This window comes from Podarcis cretensis, assembly GCF_951804945.1.
Source record: "Podarcis cretensis genome assembly, chromosome: 3".
NCBI lineage: Eukaryota > Metazoa > Chordata > Lepidosauria > Squamata > Lacertidae > Podarcis > Podarcis cretensis.
In genome coordinates this window covers 4,294,574-4,311,996 of record NC_137172.1, presented here as the reverse complement: position 1 = coordinate 4,311,996, position 17,423 = coordinate 4,294,574, and the positions used below count along the sequence as shown (strand labels likewise).

Sequence of the window (17,423 nt, the reverse complement as noted above, 5' to 3'; positions counted from 1 at the left end):
CTGTAATTCCCTTTTTACGACTTTGAGAATTGTTTTCTGCTATAAATCAGGGGGGCCCCTTGTCTAGGAGAAAAACATTTTGCCGAGGTTCTTAGGCAGCTGGTCTTCTAAGACTGGTCTTTTAAGATACAGGCCCTGATCAAACATATAAGCTTTAATAAAAATGCAAGCTTATGATTAGATGCCTCACTTCCATAGAGAGAAAGAGTCAAGACCAAGCAGCTGCGAGGAGGGAGCAGGCTGCTGGCAGGTCACGCTCCCACCCGATGGGTGGACTTTTGTGGCTGCATTTGTTGTTGCTGCTATTTTATTTAAAAAACTGTAGAGTGTAAGAGCCTCGGACGTAAGACTACCAGGTTGATGGACTAAATGGAATGAACAGTAAGGACTGACATAACCCAAGACCAGGAAAAAGGGACGCTGGATGAAAATTGGAAAGTCTATAAAGAAAAAATTTTAATTTGGGGAATTTGTGTAAAATTAATGAACATTAGGGAAAATGTTGGAATGAAACTGCCTGGCTTTAGTAGAAATGATAAGGAGTTATGTATAAATAAGTTTTAAGTTTCAAGGTGTTTTATGGCAAGATAAAGTTAAACAAAGTAACGCAAATTTTTAGCAGTAATGTTATAGAATAAGGTAAAATTGGATTATGAATAGGTGAGAATGTAAAGTTACAATATATTAAGATAAATTATTAAGATAAAAACAAAAATGGAAAGGATTTGCTGAAATTGTTAATTGAATTAGAATACAAAAAAGGGAGGTGTGAGGAGGTCATGGAAACAAGTAAATGAAAGACAAAACATTGAAAGATTGAAATGTTTTTTATTGTTTTTATTTTTCTGTATTTTGTATTTTTTTTCTTTTTCGTTTGCATGTTTGTAATATTTCTGAAACTTTAATAAATATTATTAAAAAAATAAAATAAAAAACTGTAGAGTGCATTCAGTGTATAGTATAGTGTATTTTAAAATGGGCTTTCAGAGTTTTTAGGGGGTTTTGAATGTTTTATGTAGTTTTTATGTAGTTTTTATTTAGTTTTATGTAGTTGGCTCCCCTTTATCACATACACAGCCCAACAAGACAATGACAATAATCCACCAACAGCATACAAATCAATATGGCTAACCTGATCCAAAACACCCACCCACCCCACTCACACACGAAAACAAAGATCACCACAGCCAATCACAAACAAACAATCACACCCTAGGCCAACCCCAAACTCTCTCACCACCAAAGGAACACAAGTGAACAACACAAACAACGCTGACACCAAACTCTACATACATTAAGCATAATAGAAACACCACCACCTGACCCCACCCCCATCCATCTTCCCTCCCTCCACCCCCTTTCTTTTTCCTTTTTTTTTTCTTTCTTCTTCTCCCCCTAATGCCTCAACAAATGAAACGGATTTGTAAAAATGTTACATGGGGAAAAAAAAATAAAAAATGAGGCATTACACTTCTGTAAAACAAGAAAATCCTAAATAAAATATTTTTTTATAAAAAAAATTAGTTTTATGTAGTTTTGTTGTAGTTTTAGGTAGTTTTTCAATTTCATTGTCCTGCATGGGACAATGACAATAAAGATATTGTATATCGTATGTACAGTGGATGCTCGGGTTGCGAACGTGATCCGTGCGAGATGCATGTTCGCAACCCGCAGCGTTCGCAACCCACACTGGCTTATCTGCGCATGCACAGGTTGCGATTTGGCACTTCTGCACATGCGCAAAGCATGATTTAACGCTTCTGTGCATGCACGGTCGCCGAAACCTGGAAGTAACCCGTTCCGGTACTTCCGGGTTTCGGCGGTCCATAACCCGAAAAAACGCAACCTGCAGCGTCTGTAACCCCTTCCGCATCAGGCTGGTGGCCCAGCGAGTCCCCCATAGGAGCCAACTCCTAGGGGCGGAGGGGTCTTTGGGCCCCCCCATAAAAAAATCGAGGGGGCTGTCCTCACCCCAAAGTTGATGGGTATTGCCATTCAAATGATGCGCTTGTACGGTGTCATGGGATCGATTATATGGGGCAGGGCTTACCTGGAAACCCCCCTCCCTATATTTTATTCAAGTTGACACCCCTGTAGAAGAAGAAGAAGAGTTTGGATTTGATATCCCGCTCCATCACTACCCAAAGGAGTCTCAAAGCGGCTAACATTCTCCTTTCCCTTCCTGCCCCACAACAAACACTCTGAGAGTTGAGTGGGGCTGAGAGACTCCAGAGAAGTGTGACTGGCCCACGGTCACCCAGCAGCTGCATGTGGAGGAGCGGGGAAGCGAACCCGGTTCCCCAGATTAGGAGTCCACCGCTCCTAACCACTCCACCACACTGGCACTGGTGAGGCTTTTCCATTTTCCTTGATGTTGCAGAGAAATCATTTGGTCAGTTTGGGAGTCAAAATGGTTTCAGGGCTGTTTTCCTGTGCTGCTTCAGACATGTGGTTTATATATTTATGTACGTGCTTGCTTGGTACATTTATGAACATTTATTATACTGTATATACAAGACCTTATTTTTTTTTATTTTGATAGCATGCTGTGGGAGGGAGAACATTCTTCAGCCTGAGGGCCATATTTTCTTTGAGGCAGCCTTTCAGGGACTGCACGGCAGTGGTGGGCCAAAGGGGTGGAGAAGCAAATGCAATATTTACCTTCCTACATTAGTCTAGTTTCTGCGCACCACCCTCCTCTCAAACTTAGCAGAGTTGAAGGCCAGAGGCAAAAAACCTTGTTATGCAAAGCTTGGTCAGCAGGGAGTGTGACCTAGGGCGAGTCTTCGGGGGGGGGGGGGTTATCAGGTATAGAGACCTGGAGGGCCACATTTGAATCCAGGGCTTGTGATTCTCCAGCAAGGTTTTATTTCTCTATTTTTCTTGGTTTGGAATGCGTGGCTGTTGCGAAGAGGGGCGGAGGCAGCCGGTTTGCCTGGTGAAATGAGCACTAGGGGTTTTTTCTATCTCCTGCCCCCCCTCCTCTGTGTTCAAGCCGTGGAGTAAGGCTTGCTTGAGCCGTTGATGTTTGCTTTTTTGCGTTGCCATTTGCCTCCCCCTGGGAGTTGTTTGGGAGGATGCTGTGGGTATAATTTGATGCTTTGGTTTTAATGAGGATGATTTGACATTACAGATCGGTTCAGGAAATGAAGGATGAGATGCTAAGTGCCGGCTGACGCTTAGTGTCTGATGTTCCGAAGTGGGGAAGCAAACTCCCAGCCAGGAAGCTAAGGGAAGCTCCCCAAGAAAGCTAAAGATGAGCCGCAAGAGATCTGTAATGAGATCTTCCGATATTTCCACTTTGGGTTGAAAGCAGCTTTCGTTCAGAGCTGTGGACCACTGTGTCCCCACTTGCATTTTCTTGCAGCTGGTTTTTAGAGGCGTACGACCACCGGCAGTGAGAGTAGTGGTCATCATAGCTGCTATGGCTTGCAGCCATTGGTAGCCTTGCCCTCCACAAATTTGCCTAGCCCTTTCCGGAAGCCGTCCCAAGTTGACGGCCATGGCTGCATCTTGGTTGTGCAAATTCCGCAGTTCGACTGTGCATGTTGCAAAAGGAGTAGTTTTGTTTTGTTTTGAGTTATTAAAGCATTCAAATACAGTGGTACCTCGGGTTACAGACGCTTCAGATTACAGACACTTCAGGTTACAGACTCCGCTAGCGCAGAAATAGTACCTCGGGTTAAGAACTTTGTTTCAGGATGAGGACAGAAATCGTGCTGCAGTGGTGCAGCGGCAGCGGGAGGCCCCATTAGCTAAAGTGGTACCTCAGGTTAAGAACAGTTTCAGGTTAAGAACGGAGCTCCAGAATGAATTAAGTTCTTAACCCCAGGTACCACTGTACCACCTTTTGAATTGCACGTTTGCATAGGATGGGATGAGCCTGTCAAAATATCCGATCGTCAGCTATGAGAAGGGCTGTGTGATGTGTATTATATTTAGTCACTTGCTTCAGTATTGTAAGAAAAAGCAAAAAGAAAGAAGGAAAAAAAAAAGGAATGTACAGGCTGCGAGAGATAGCTGGGGATCTCCCTGATGTATTTTGGGACTGATTCAGACAACCGCAGCAGGGTGGCTTGAAAGGGGAAAGAGGTGGGCAGCTTGCCACATGGGCAGCTGCTTTGGGAAGGCAGGTAAGCTCTCTACACCCAGCCTTTGCCAACCTGTTGCATTCCAGATGTTTTGGACTCCTGGCTGTAGTCAGCTGGCTGTGGCTGATGGGAGTTGTGGTTCAAAACATCTGGAGGGCACCAGTATGCTAGGCCCGGGCGTAACCCAAGCAATACGGTCCAGGTCCGGACACGAGGCAGGTAACCAGGCAAGGTCAGGTACAGGATCTCAGGCAGGATCTGGCATACAACAATGTTGCTCCCGCAACCTGGGGTGGGTCCGACAGCCTTTTATCTCTGTTGGGGTAACGGCCGGTCCCCCAGTGACTCACCTCCCTGTCTCGCCCGAAGGTGAGCACTCCTCCTGCGAGTACTCAGGTCTCTCCTTCTCTTAGACCTCAGTCTCTGAAGCTTGGGAGACGTCGGTGGGTTACTTAGACCCAGAGGCCGCCTCAGCCTCTACTGACCCAACTGGTAGTGGAGCAGCTGTAAGTGATGGCCCAGCTGAAGGCAGGCACCGGCCCCTGACTCGGCCCAGCTGGTGTTTGTTGCAGGGGAACCTGTGCAGACTGGGGCTCTTCAGAATCAGGCCCCAGACTTGGTTCAGATGATGCCTGAGGCAAAGGATCCAGTGCAGACTGAGACTCCTCTGGTTCCGAGTCCGAGCCCGAGTCCCAGGCCATTGCAACCAGGTTGGCAAAGGCTGGTATAAACCATACAAGGCTGGAGAGAGCCATGGCTGCCCCTCCTGCCTGGATCAGGCCAGTGGTCCATCTGCTCCAGCATCCTGTTCTCACAGTGGCCAACCAGATGCCCTAGTGGGAAACCAGCAAGCACAAGAGCAACTTTCCCCTCCTGTGGTTTTTGGCGCTGTTCACTGCTTAATGTGGAATATGAACCCCTTGTGCATCCTCGAATGCCCCCTTGCATACCCGCCAACATTTATCTGATGAAAAGAGGGATGTGCTATTCCATCATCATCATCTTTAGACCCTGCCAATCTGACTGGGTTGCCCCGGCCCCTCTGGGTAACTTCCAACATTTATAAAGACATAGTAAAACATGAAACATAAAAAAACACTTCCCTAGACAGGGCTGCCTTCAGGTGTCTTCTCAAGGTTGTATAGTTATTAATCTCCTTGGCTCAGCGGGTTGCATAACTCTGTACCCTCCAACATTTCTCTGATGAAAATGCGATATGATACGATACTATACAATACGATAATCTTTATTGTCATTGTTCCATACAGAACAACGATATTGAAAAAATCTACATCAGACATTCAAAAACCAACAAGCCTGCTATCCCAGCTATCCCAGCCTGGTTAGCCCCCTAAAAACTCTGATACCCCATAATTAAATACAATATACTCCCATAGAGACTACCTTACACTGCATTTAAAACCAAAATTGCATTTGGCGGCTAGTCCTAGTCTTTATAACCCTTTACCTTCTTCCAGAAGGCAAAAGCTGAAAGAGATAATTTCCGGGGTGCGCACTATCCTGCGCTATCTTTGCAGCTTTCTTATGGCACCTGGAAGCATAGATTTGATCCAAGGTGGGAAGAGTGCACCCAATTATTCTTTCCGCAGTCTTTACAACCCTGGACAGCATTGTTTTTCCCCTGACCATGCAGCTCCCAAACCAGACACACCTTAGGGACATCCTAAGGAAAAGCAGGACATTCCGGGGCAAACCAGAATCCGGGACAGCTTCTGTAAATCCAGGACTGTTCCCGGAAAATAGGGGCACATGGAGGGTTCATACAATGTCCACCGGAAACAGCTGCTGTCCCAAGCTGTCTCCCTGCTAAATCCAGAGTTTTCTTATGCTTGGAAAATCTGAAACTCTCCCCTCTGCTTTAAAAGCTCTCCTACCAGTTTTCCATGGACACCATTGTCTTCTGTTGTTGTTGTTGTTGTTTTTTTAAAAAAAGTGGAGGTTTTTTTTTTGATGTGGAATGTCCTCTAAAGAAGCATGGTTGCTTGAAACAGCAACTGGGGAGAATGGATGCGGAAACTTGGGTTACAATCGCCTCCGGATATAATCCACTTGGGAATGGACTGCTAGGGGACAAATTGATTGAGTAAAATGGTGAATTTCATGGGCAAGTCTGTGTGGGCCCTATGGCAGCTCGCTGTGTTTGTTATGCTCAAAGTACAGCCCTGGTCTCCGCTGCGTTTGGCCAGCATATCTAAGGAATTGCTCCTGTAAGAAGGTGATGGTGTGTTCATGGAATGATCATCGTTCTTTGTGCTGTAAGTCTCACCAGAGGGAAGCTGCCGGCACATTTATGCCAGAGCCTGACAGTGCGTCGTGACGCTCCGAAATGCGGTGGTTGCATTCTGCTGGGGTGGTATACAGGTGGTGTCTAAGAACACAAGAATAGGAAGAAGATTTCGCACGGAGGAGGGAAAGAGGAGAGTGGCAGTGATAATGTCTCAATTCCAAAGGAAATGTTGTAAACACTGTCTGGGGTATGCACTGACACATTGAGGCAGTGGTAGCAGGTGCCCTAAAGTGGCCACTTAGGGACCAGCAAGAAAGAGATCAAAAGGAGGACAGGTTTGCATATAAAATGTGTGCATGCTGATTTCTAGACACAGGTGGAAATCGAGGAAAGGTTGCTGTAATTTAAACAGAAATAGAATACATCTGGGCAGGATGGTGATGGGGCGTTCCAGCTCAGCCTGCCCTCCAGGTACTAAAGCAATGGTTCTCAAACTTTTTTCACGGTGCCACTTTCAGAATAAACAATGGTTTGCACCACAGCAGATGTTTTATTGATAAGAAATACCGGAAAACAAAATGAAACAACTCCTAGCAGTGCTTGATTTATAACACAGAACACAACTACTTTATAATACGTTTTTGGGGCATCCAGAAGGTACAAAACAATGCAGCAACACATTCTGCAAATTTATACTGTTGTTGGCATCTGTCTGTCTTGGGAGACAAAGGGAGGAGGGCGTCTTTGTGGGTGAAGCCAAACTGTTGGAAGGTTGCAGCGCCTGCTGTGGCTGTAGAGACCGATGTGGGAGAGACATGTTTTGTTGCAGCCGGGGCACAGAAAGGCGACTGGTTGTTCTGACGCAGGTGCGCCATGACATTTCTTCTTTCTGTGCTCCTCCCAGCGGTCATTTTTCCACTGGTCACTGCTGTGAATGCACAACCTGACTTCATGTTTCCAGGCGGTCGTCTGCATGAGATGTTACTATAATATACTAGGCTGAAATGTTTAAATGTTTCTTTGATTGTCCTTGAAACTTCCTGCTACACTTGCCACCCTCTCCTGCTGCACTAATAATAATAATAATAATAATAATAATAATAATAATTTATTTATACCCCGCCCATCTGGCTGGGTTTCCCCAGCCACTCTGGGCGGCTTCCAACAAAATATTAAAATACAGTAATGCATTAAACATTAAAAGCTTCCCTAAACAGGGCTGCCTTCAGGTGTCTTCTAAAAGTCTGGTACAGTAGTACCTCGGGTTAAGTACTTAATTCGTTCTTAACCTGAAGCACCACTTTAGCTAATGGGGCCTCCTGCTGCCACCGCACCGCCGGAGCATGATTTCTGTTCTCATCCTGAAGCAAAGTTCTTAACCTGAAGCACTATTTCTGGGTTAGCGGAGTTTGTAACCTGAAGTGTATGTAACCCGAGGTACCACTGTAGTTGTTGTTCTCTTTGCCATCTGATGGGAGGGGATTCCACAGGGCGGGTGCCACTACCGAGAAGGCCCTCTGCCTGGTTCCCTGTAACTTGGCTTCTTCCAGTGAGGGAACCGCCAGAAGGCCCTCGGCGCTGGACCTCAGTGTCCGGGCTGAACGATGGGGGTGGAGACGCTCCTTCAGGTATACTGGACCAAGGCCATTTAGGGCTTTAAAGGTCAGCACCAACACTTTGAATTGTGCTCGGAAACAAGTATGGCTCTTGGTTCTTTATCTTGAAACTGGACCAACTCCTTCATGGAGAGCTAGCCTTGTGGTTCCCTCTAGAAGTTCAGGACTGCAATTCTCATCAGCCCCAACCAGCAAAGCTGTATGATGCAGGGACTGAGAGGAGCTGGACTCCAAAATGCCCAGACAGCACCAGGTTGGCCAAGGCTGGAAATTTCATCCTAAGGTATTCCACACGCCTATGCTGAGCTCTGCCTCTCTTGCTTGCCACAGGAGGAGGAAATCCCGATACTGTTGTTGTTGTTTAGTCGTCTCCGACTCTTCATGACCCCCTGGACCAGAGCACGTCAGGCACTCCTGTCTTCCACTGCCTCCCGCAGTTTGGTCAAACTCATGCTGGTAGCTTCGAAAACACTGTCCCACCATCTCGTCCTCTGTCGTCCCCTTCTCCTTGTGCCCTCCATCTTTCCCAACATCAGGGTCTTTTCCAGGGAGTCTTCTCTTCTCATGAGGTGGCCAAAGGATTGGAGCCTCAGCTTCAGGATCTGTCCTTCCAGTGAGCACTCAGGGCTGATTTCCTTCAGAATGGAGAGGTTTGATCTTCTTGCAGTCCATGGGACTCTCAAGAGTCTCCTCCAGCACCAGAATTCAAAAGCATCAATTCTTTGGCGATCAGCCTTCTTTATGGTCCAGCTCTCACTTCCATACATCATTACTGGGAAAACCATAGCTTTAACCATATGGACCTTTGTCGGCAAGGTGATGTCTCTGCTTTTTAAGATGCTGTCTAAGTTTGTCATTGCAATCTCGATATTAATTGATTGTAATTCCAGGGTGGTCTTGCAGATGAATAAGTCTTAACCAGCCTTCTCACATTCCCCTTCTTTGCGTCCCCGCTTCAGGAAGGCCTGATGCTGTCGATTTTGCCCAGGCACGTAGCTGACGAGATGCTCAAGGATATGAAGAAAGATGCCAGCCAGAAGGAGATGCAGCAGTTTAACACCATGTACATGTACCGCCATGAGAATGTCAGGTAAGGAGGGGGACTTCCTTTTGCAGGGAGTTCCACATGCGAGGTGCCACTACCGAGAAGGCCCTGCCTGGTGCCGAGGCAGGTTTTGCTTCTCAAGGAGACACAGAGGGGAGCCTTTTGCCCAGAGTTCAGCAAACGAAGGAGGCACAAGATTTGCAGCTGGGGAACTGAGATTAAAGGCTCACCCAAACTTTAGTTTGTGCCGTGCTTTCCAGGTGCACACCCACACTTTAAAGCTCTGTGTCTGAGTAGGTTTGCCTGCCCACCCCCCGGATCATTCCCCAGGAAAAGCGCCTCCAAAAAGAGGGCTTACATTGCAAGAAATATTGAAATATTTGAAATATTGTTGGTGCTGTACAGAAATAAAACGAGTAGTCTCACAATTTAGAAGTGTTGAGACAAAGAGGAGAGGGGGCTTGGAAGAGAACTGAGGAAATTTCCCGCAAGCTGGGTGAGATGTAAAATAGTAGCCTTAAGCTGAGATACAGGCAGGCCAGAAGTTGGCACCTGTCTGTCTTGCGAGACATCTGTAGAGACTGATGTGAGAGAGACATGTTTTGTTGCAGCCGGGGTAGATGAAGGCGTCCAGTGGTGCTACTGCAGACATACTATGACATTTTTTCTCTCAGTGCTCCTCCCAGTGGTCTTTCCTCCTCTGGTCACTGCTACGGACACACGACCTGACTGCTTGTCTCCAGGCATTGCGGTCATCTGCAAGGGATTCCCACAGGCAGACCAGTAAGCAAAATATCACCAAAGCCAACATGAGATCTGAATAAAGGTTTCAGTAATAATAATAATAATTTTTTATTTATACCCCACCCTTCCCAGTTCAAAAACCGGGCTCAGGGCGGCTAACAACAAATTTAAAACACTTAATTGTAAAAGCAGCATAAAATGCAGTATAAAAACATGAATAACAATAAAATTCAAAATTCAGAAATCAATTTAGGGGAAATCCATCTAATAAACATTAGATAATCACCAGGGCTAGCTGGCTAAGTTAGTCCTATTTGGACCAGTGAGGAGACCAGGGGAGAATTAGCTGTGGGGTCTCAGAGCGGGTAATCTTCATAAAAGGGGAGGGCGAGGGAAGAGAAGGGAAATAAAAGATCAGGCTGAATTTAAATTAAAAGCCAGGCGGAATAGCACTGTCTTATAGGCCCGGCGGAAGGAGGTTAAATCCTGAAGGGCCCTGGTCTCATGGGACAGAGCATTCCACCAAGTCGGAGCCATCACTGAGAAGGCCCTGGCCCTGGTGGAGGATAGTCTGACTTCCTTAGGGCCCGGGACCTCTAAACGATAGTTATTCATGGACCTTAAGGTCCTCTGTGGGGCATACCAGGAGAGGCGGTCCCATAAATAGTAGAATCACCAGGCTGAAAAAGTCAATTTTTGGAGGAATCTAGTTGGCCCCTGACTTTGTACAGGAGCTTCTTGCTACAGCAGCTATTTGCGTGACCTGCCAACCTTTGGTCCTTTTATTTCACAGCATCCTCTTTGCGGACATCGTGGGTTTCACGCAGCTCTCGTCCTCCTGCAGTGCCCAGGAATTGGTGAAGCTTCTGAACGAGCTCTTCGCTCGCTTCGACAAGTTAGCAGCGGTAAGTTTCCATGGCAGACCGTACGTTCCTTCAGGATTTGTCCTCTAGGATGCTGGCCAGACTGGTTTGAGTTGGGGATGGTGTGTCATGGGAACATCTCATCCGGGTCCTTCAGCGGTGCAGCCGCAGTACGTCCTAGCAAGAGTGGCAGCGTAGGGCAGAGGGGAAGCCCCAGGCAGAGACGCTCAGGAGGAGGATGGCGGCGGAAGGGCCCGAGGCTCCTGCCAGTCCCAGCGGGGAGGGGCTCCCGGGGGCCGAGGCTGGTGAGAGGGGGCCGGAGGGAGCCGGGCCAGGCAGCCAAGCAACACAGTTGGAGCCTCCCTCCTCCCTGGCTGGCAGGGAGGGAGGGAGACGAGCTGCTTCCTTTGAAACCTGGGAAATTTAAGGGACATCCATCAATAAGGGACAGCAGCGGGACACGGCGCTGGGATAAGGGACTGTCCCTCCAAATAAGGGACGCTTGACAGCTATGCACAATTGCCCAAGCAGCGCTGAGTTCTGCCACCTTGTTTTCTTGGCCTTGTGGGCGTTCTCAGAAAAGCGCTCCAGAACATGAGATCAACAGCGCTCAGGGACCGAGAGACTCATCTCCTGGTAAACTGATACCTTTATATAGCTGCGTTTCCTGGAATATCAGAATATAAAACCTATTTACGAAGCCCAGGGACACATTATCCTCTGTTCTAATTCAGCCTCGATCAGGCTTTAGCCACTCTCTTCAGGAACAAGAGATTTCAACAAGAGATTAAGAAGAGTTTCCTGAGAGGGCGAGTGGTGGTGGATTTGCTTTTCATCAGTGGAACAGAACTGCCTCAGAAATCGGGGCGGGTGGCGGGTTTTGCCTTGATTGGAGAGTTTTAAGAAGAGGCTGGACGGCCACCAATCAGGGACGCTGAATTTCCAGTGTTGGCAGAGGGCTGGATTGGATGTCCTTTGGGAGACCCCCTAACTCTGTGCTTGCAAAAAGCTGGGCACTGCTCTGGAGCACGGGGGAAGCTAGTGTGGCAGAGTCGAAGCATAAGATGAGCATGGCTGTTGGATCAGGCCAGGGCCGGATTTAGGTTTGATGAGGCTGTAAGATACTGAAGGGAATGGGGCCCTTTATATGTCCAACTGTCCTTTGTCAACAACAAATTGTTGCTGTTTTTTGTGTTGAATATATGCTATAAGGTAATTGATGGACCTAATAGGTATCTAAAGCCATTTGCACATGTTGTTGTGCAACCAGTCCATGCAGAATGTAGGCACCCTGTATATAGAAATGAGCAAACCAGTGGTATTTTAGGGAGCAGGCTAGCAGGCGGGGCCCATTGCTTACATCATAGGAGCCTACACAACACAAAACACTGTTGCTGTAGCTAGGTTTTATTTTATTTGTTTTTTATCTTACATTTTGGAAATGTACATCCAGGGGTTTTTTCGCCGCTTCTGCGCATGTGTGTGACGTCATTTTGAGCGTCTGCGCATGCGCAAACGGTGAAACCCGGAAGTAACGCGCTCCATTACTTCTGGGTTGCCGTGGAGCGCAACTCGAACACGCTCAACTCAAAGCGTATTCAACCCAAGGTATGACTGTACAGTGGACGCTCGGGTTGCGAACATGATCCGTACGGGATGCACGTTCGCAACCCGCAGCGGTGTGTCTGTGCATGCGTGGGTTGCGATTCGGCACTTCTGCGCATGTGCAAAGCAAAATTTAGTGCTTCTGCGCATGCGCAATCACCAAAACCTGGAAATAACCCGTTCCGGTACTTCTGGGTTTCGGTGTGTCCGTAACCCGAAAAAACACAACCTGAAGCATCTGTAACCCGAGGTATGACTGTATGTAAATCTGGGACTAAGGTAAAAAGGTAAAGGTACCCCTGCCCGTAAGGGCCAGTCTTGCCAGACTCTGGGGTTGGTGCGCCCATCTCACTCAAGAGGCCGGGGGCCAGCGCTGTCCGGAGACACTTCCGGGTCACGTGGCCAGCGTGACATCGCTGCTCTGGCCAGAGCCAAAGCCAGAGCCAGAGCCGCACACGGAAACGCCGTTTACCTTCCCGCTTGTAAGCGGTCCCTATTTATCTACTTGCACCCGGGGGTGCTTTCGAACTGCTAGGTTGGCAGGCGCTGGGACCGAACGACGGGAGCGCACCCCGCCGCGGGGATTCGAACCGCCGACCTTTCGATCGGCAAGCCCTAGGCGCTGAGGCTTTTACCCACAGCGCCACCTGGGACTGGATCAGGCCAAAGGCCCATCCAGTCCAGACTCCTTTCTCAAAGTCTCCAACCAGGTGCCCCCACGAGAAGCCCATATGCAGGACCTGGGAGAGACAGCACCCTCCCCATCTGTGATTCCTCCCAGTAACTACTGGTATTCACACTGGTTCTGATGGTGGAGCGAGAACACTGGACATGGACCCGAGGACAATAGGTTTCAAATCCCTGCTCAGTCACCTTTGGCCAGTTGCTCCCAGTATAAGTTACCTCCCAGGGTTCGCCCTGGAACTGGCAGGCTATGCACAACCCTAGAAAATACATATTTTTTCTCCATTAAGAAACAGACAAATAAATGTATAAACCTCAGTATTTTTTTGTTTCTAAGAATTCACAGGCAATGCTGGATGCTCTCTGCGAGCCTGCTGTATATTTTGCAAACTAGTTCATTTATTCGCTATGCATTTCGACACCTCTTAAGATATCATAACCAAATTTTGCTTTTATTTAGCTACGTATATATTTCTTGCTCTTCATTCTAAGGTCCCACTGCTGGTTACAGCATCAGAAGCAATATTAAAGCAACTTAAAACAACTTGCAACCATAGAAATACGGTTCCTGGGACCAAGGGGGCATGCGTTTGTCTATATTTGGATACAGTTGGCTGCCATCTTGAATCAAGATGGTGGACTGAACTTTGAACAGCACAAGAGAGTTGGCTTAAGGAGAATAGAAAGATTTCTGAAGGATAAAAAGGTGCAGAAAATCTCAACAGAGGATAAGCAAAGATTGAATATACCAATTGGAAATGAGGAGATAGAAGAAACAATCAAAGATTTAAAGAGGGGCAAAGCACCAGGTCCTGACGGATTCACTGCTGGTTACTATAAAGAGATGAAATCTATCTTAGTGGGACCACTGAAGGAGACTATGAATAACATCTTAAAGAAAGGAGAAATCCCTGGGACATGGAAAGAAGCATATATTACGTTTATCCCTAAACAAGATGCAGATCCAACTCAAGTCAAAAATTATAGACCAATTTCATTGCTAAATACAGACTATAAAATATTTGCAGGAATCCTTGCAAGAAGGTTGAAAAAGTTGTTATCAGAAATTATTCATAAGGATCAGGCGGGATTCCTGCCAGGGCGGCAGATGAGAGACAACACAAGAAGCATAATTAATATGTTAGAATACCTATCTGTTAGGATTGACAAACAAGTTATTATGATGTTCGTGGATGCCGAGAAGGCATTCGATAATGTGATATGGGACTTCATGTTGAAAAATTTAGAATATATGGATGTGGGCAATGATTTCTTTAATGGGGTAAAAGCAATATACACAGAACAGAAGGCCAAACTGATTATAAATAGCATGGTGACAGAAGAGATAAAGATACAGAAGGGTACAAGACAGGGCTGCCCACTCTCCCCGCTACTATTTATAATAGTTTTAGAAGTACTCTTGAATTCAATAAGACAAAATGGAAAAATAAATGGAGTATCACTAGGACAGAACGTGTATAAGACTAAAGCTTTTGCTGATGATGTAGTAATAATGACAGAAGAACCAACAACTGCAATAGAAGAAATACTAAAGGAAATAGAAAAATTTGGAGAAATAGCAGGCTTTAAATTAAACAAGACAAAAACGAAAATGTTAGGTAAAAATGTGGATCCAAAAACAATAGAAATCATCCAACAGCATTCACAGATAGAGATAGTCAAAAAAGTCAAATACCTTGGTATTTGGTTAACATCTAAAAATATAGACATTCAAAAACAACTACGAGCCGATGTGGAAGGACATAAGGAAAGATCTGGAAAAATGGGGAGGGCTGAAACTGTCATTCTGGGGAAGGATTAATACAATCAAGATGAATGTCTTATCAAGACTTATGTTCCTATTCCAAACCATCCCTATAATTAAGGGGAGCCGAATCTTTAAAGACTGGCAAAGAATACTCTCAAGATACATATGGCAGGGCAAAAAACCTAGAATTCAGTTCAAATTATTGACAGATATAAAGGAAAGGGGGGGCTTTGCCCTGCCAGATTTAAAGCTGTACTACGAGGCTTCATGCCTTTGCTGGATAAAGGATTGGGTAAAGTTGGTGAACACGGAGCTACTTGATTTGGAGGGCTTCGACAATAGATTCGGCTGGCATGCCTATTTATGGAAGAACAAAAGGAAAGTACATAAGGGATTTGAAAATCATATTTTTAGAGGCCCGCTAATTGAAATATGGGAAAAATACAAAAATCTGTTAGAGCCGAAAACACCACACTGGCTATCACCTCTTGAAGTAATGAGCATAAAGGCTATTAATATGAGAAGCAACTGGGCAACATATAGCCAGTTGCTAACTAAGGTTGATGGGAAATGGAAGCTAAAACCGTATGAACAAGTAAAGGAGTATGTCTATGACTGGCTACACCATATCCAGGTAAATCAGATGTATAGTAAAGATATTAAAGAAAGAGGCTATGCAGAAAAAGATTCCAAATTCCAAACGGAGATAATAAATAATGAAGTGAAAATTATATCTAAGATGTATAGGATGCTGCTAGACTGGAACTTAGGCGATGAGGAAGTCAAATCAGTGATGATCCGCTGGGCAAGGGATGTAGGTCATAGCATACAATTTGAAGACTGGGAAGAGCTTTGGAAGGAGGGGCTAAACTTTACGGCGTGTATAACGATAAAGGAAAATGTCATGAAGATGTTTTACAGGTGGTATTTAACACCGATGAAATTATCAAAAATGGACAAGATGGACAAAAAGTGTTGGAAATGTAAAGATGAGGAGGGCTCCTTCTACCACATGTGGTGGGAGTGTGGAAGAGTGAAACAGTTCTGGGAGAAAATATACATTGAATTAAAGAAGATTTTAAAATATACGTTCAGAAAGAAATCAGAAATTTTCCTGCTAGGGATATTAGGGCAAGAGATAAAAAAAGAAGACCGTAGAATAGTATATTATGCAGTGGCAGCAGCAAGGGTAGTACTAGCCCAAAAGTGGAAACAGCAGGAAATACCAACAGTGGAGGAGTGGAGATCTAAGCTGTTGGACTACGCAGAGCTGGATAAATTAACAGGAAAAATTAGGTATGTAAGAGACCAAGTGTTCATCAAGGATTGGGGAAAGTACGTGGATTATCTGGAATGTATTAGTGAGGGACAAACAACGCTAAAGGGATTCAGAGACGCACTGTGAAAGACTATGAGTTATTGTGTAAAGCAAATAGGAGACAGAGACAGCTACAATGACAATATAAGCAGAGAAACGCGTGACTCTGATTATTGCTTCGAATGATTTATGGACAAGCTGAAGGAAGTCTTGAAAGGGATGGCTATGTAATAATGTCAATGGGAAAATTATAAGTTTGTGTATTTTTTATTTTCTTTTTTTCTGTAATTCTTCTTTTTCTCTATTTTCTGTATTTTGATTTTTTTATACATGTGTTAGTTTTCATTTTCTTTTATGGAATCAATTAATAAAAAGAATGATGGGGGGGGAAAAAGAACTTTGAACAGCACTGATTTTTTGGTTTTTTTAGGATTCCCAAGCAGGGCTGTGGAGGAGCCTGCTGGTCTTACAATAAAGAAGGGCTGAATTATTATGACCTGTTATAATGCCAGCTGTTTAAAATCCACGTTTTTGTGGCAGAGAAGAATAATCCATCAATAAACACTGGAGCAAAACTCCTCCTTTGTCTGCCTGGGAGCAGTTCTATGGATGATCATTTGAATCCTCTTTAAACTCACGTGATAATCCTTTTATACTACCAATATCTGCTTGGGAAATTGCTTCTTTTTTTAATTACTCTTGCAAATTTTCATGGTTACCGTCCTCTGTTATTTAATTAAGGCCTTGTTCCATTGGGAAATAAACAGAGGTGGTTTGGTAAGATTTGTGAATGCAAATCGGAGAAGAGAAACAGCTTCTCTTTAACTAAACAGAGCATAGCTGTCAACTTACAGATTTGAAAATAAGGGACCAGCAGCCTCGAAAATAAGGGATCAGCAGCCACAATAAGGGATTTTCAGGGCACAGGTATGTTCAACTTCTGAGCCCCTCCAAGCCAAAGGCAGAAAGTGGCTGATTTGATCTGCACAAAATTATTTGGCGGGACAGTCCCTTATCCCAGCGCTGTGTCCCGCTGCTGTCCCTTATTGATGATGTCCCTTAAATTTCCCGGGTTTCAAAGGAAGCAGCTCCTCTCCCTCCCTCCCTGCCGGCCAGGGAGGAGGGAGGCTCCAACTGTGTTGCTTGGCTGCGTTGCTCACCCAACAAGGAGTCTAAGAACGACTGGGGGGGGGGGGTGGAGCTTGCATGCCTTGTGCCGATCAAATCGGCCGCGTTGCCTGGGGACTCGCCTTTGCTCAGCGCTTCCCAGCGGAGAGGTGACGTGGTTTTCCTTGCTGCATCCCCTTTGCCGGGTTGCTGCACTGTGGGAACCACCGCTTGAGGCTTCGTTTGGCTGCTGGCTGGGCTTTCTGCCTTTGGCTTGGAGGGGCTCAGAAAGTGAACATACCTGTCCTTGGAAAATCCCTTATTTTGGCTGCTG

General features: G+C 45.7%; 1 protein-coding gene across 1 annotated transcript in view; it reads left to right on the top strand.

Annotated features, from left to right (window-relative positions):
* The window catches only part of ADCY3 (adenylate cyclase 3), a 109,727-nt gene that overhangs the window by 52,553 nt on the left and 39,751 nt on the right, over nucleotides 1–17,423 (top strand). Inside the window, exons 4-5 of the mRNA XM_079968514.1 lie at nucleotides 8,915–9,045; nucleotides 10,538–10,649. Coding sequence (XP_079824640.1) covers nucleotides 8,915–9,045; nucleotides 10,538–10,649 — 243 coding nt within the window. The remainder of the gene's footprint in view (nucleotides 1–8,914; nucleotides 9,046–10,537; nucleotides 10,650–17,423) is intronic.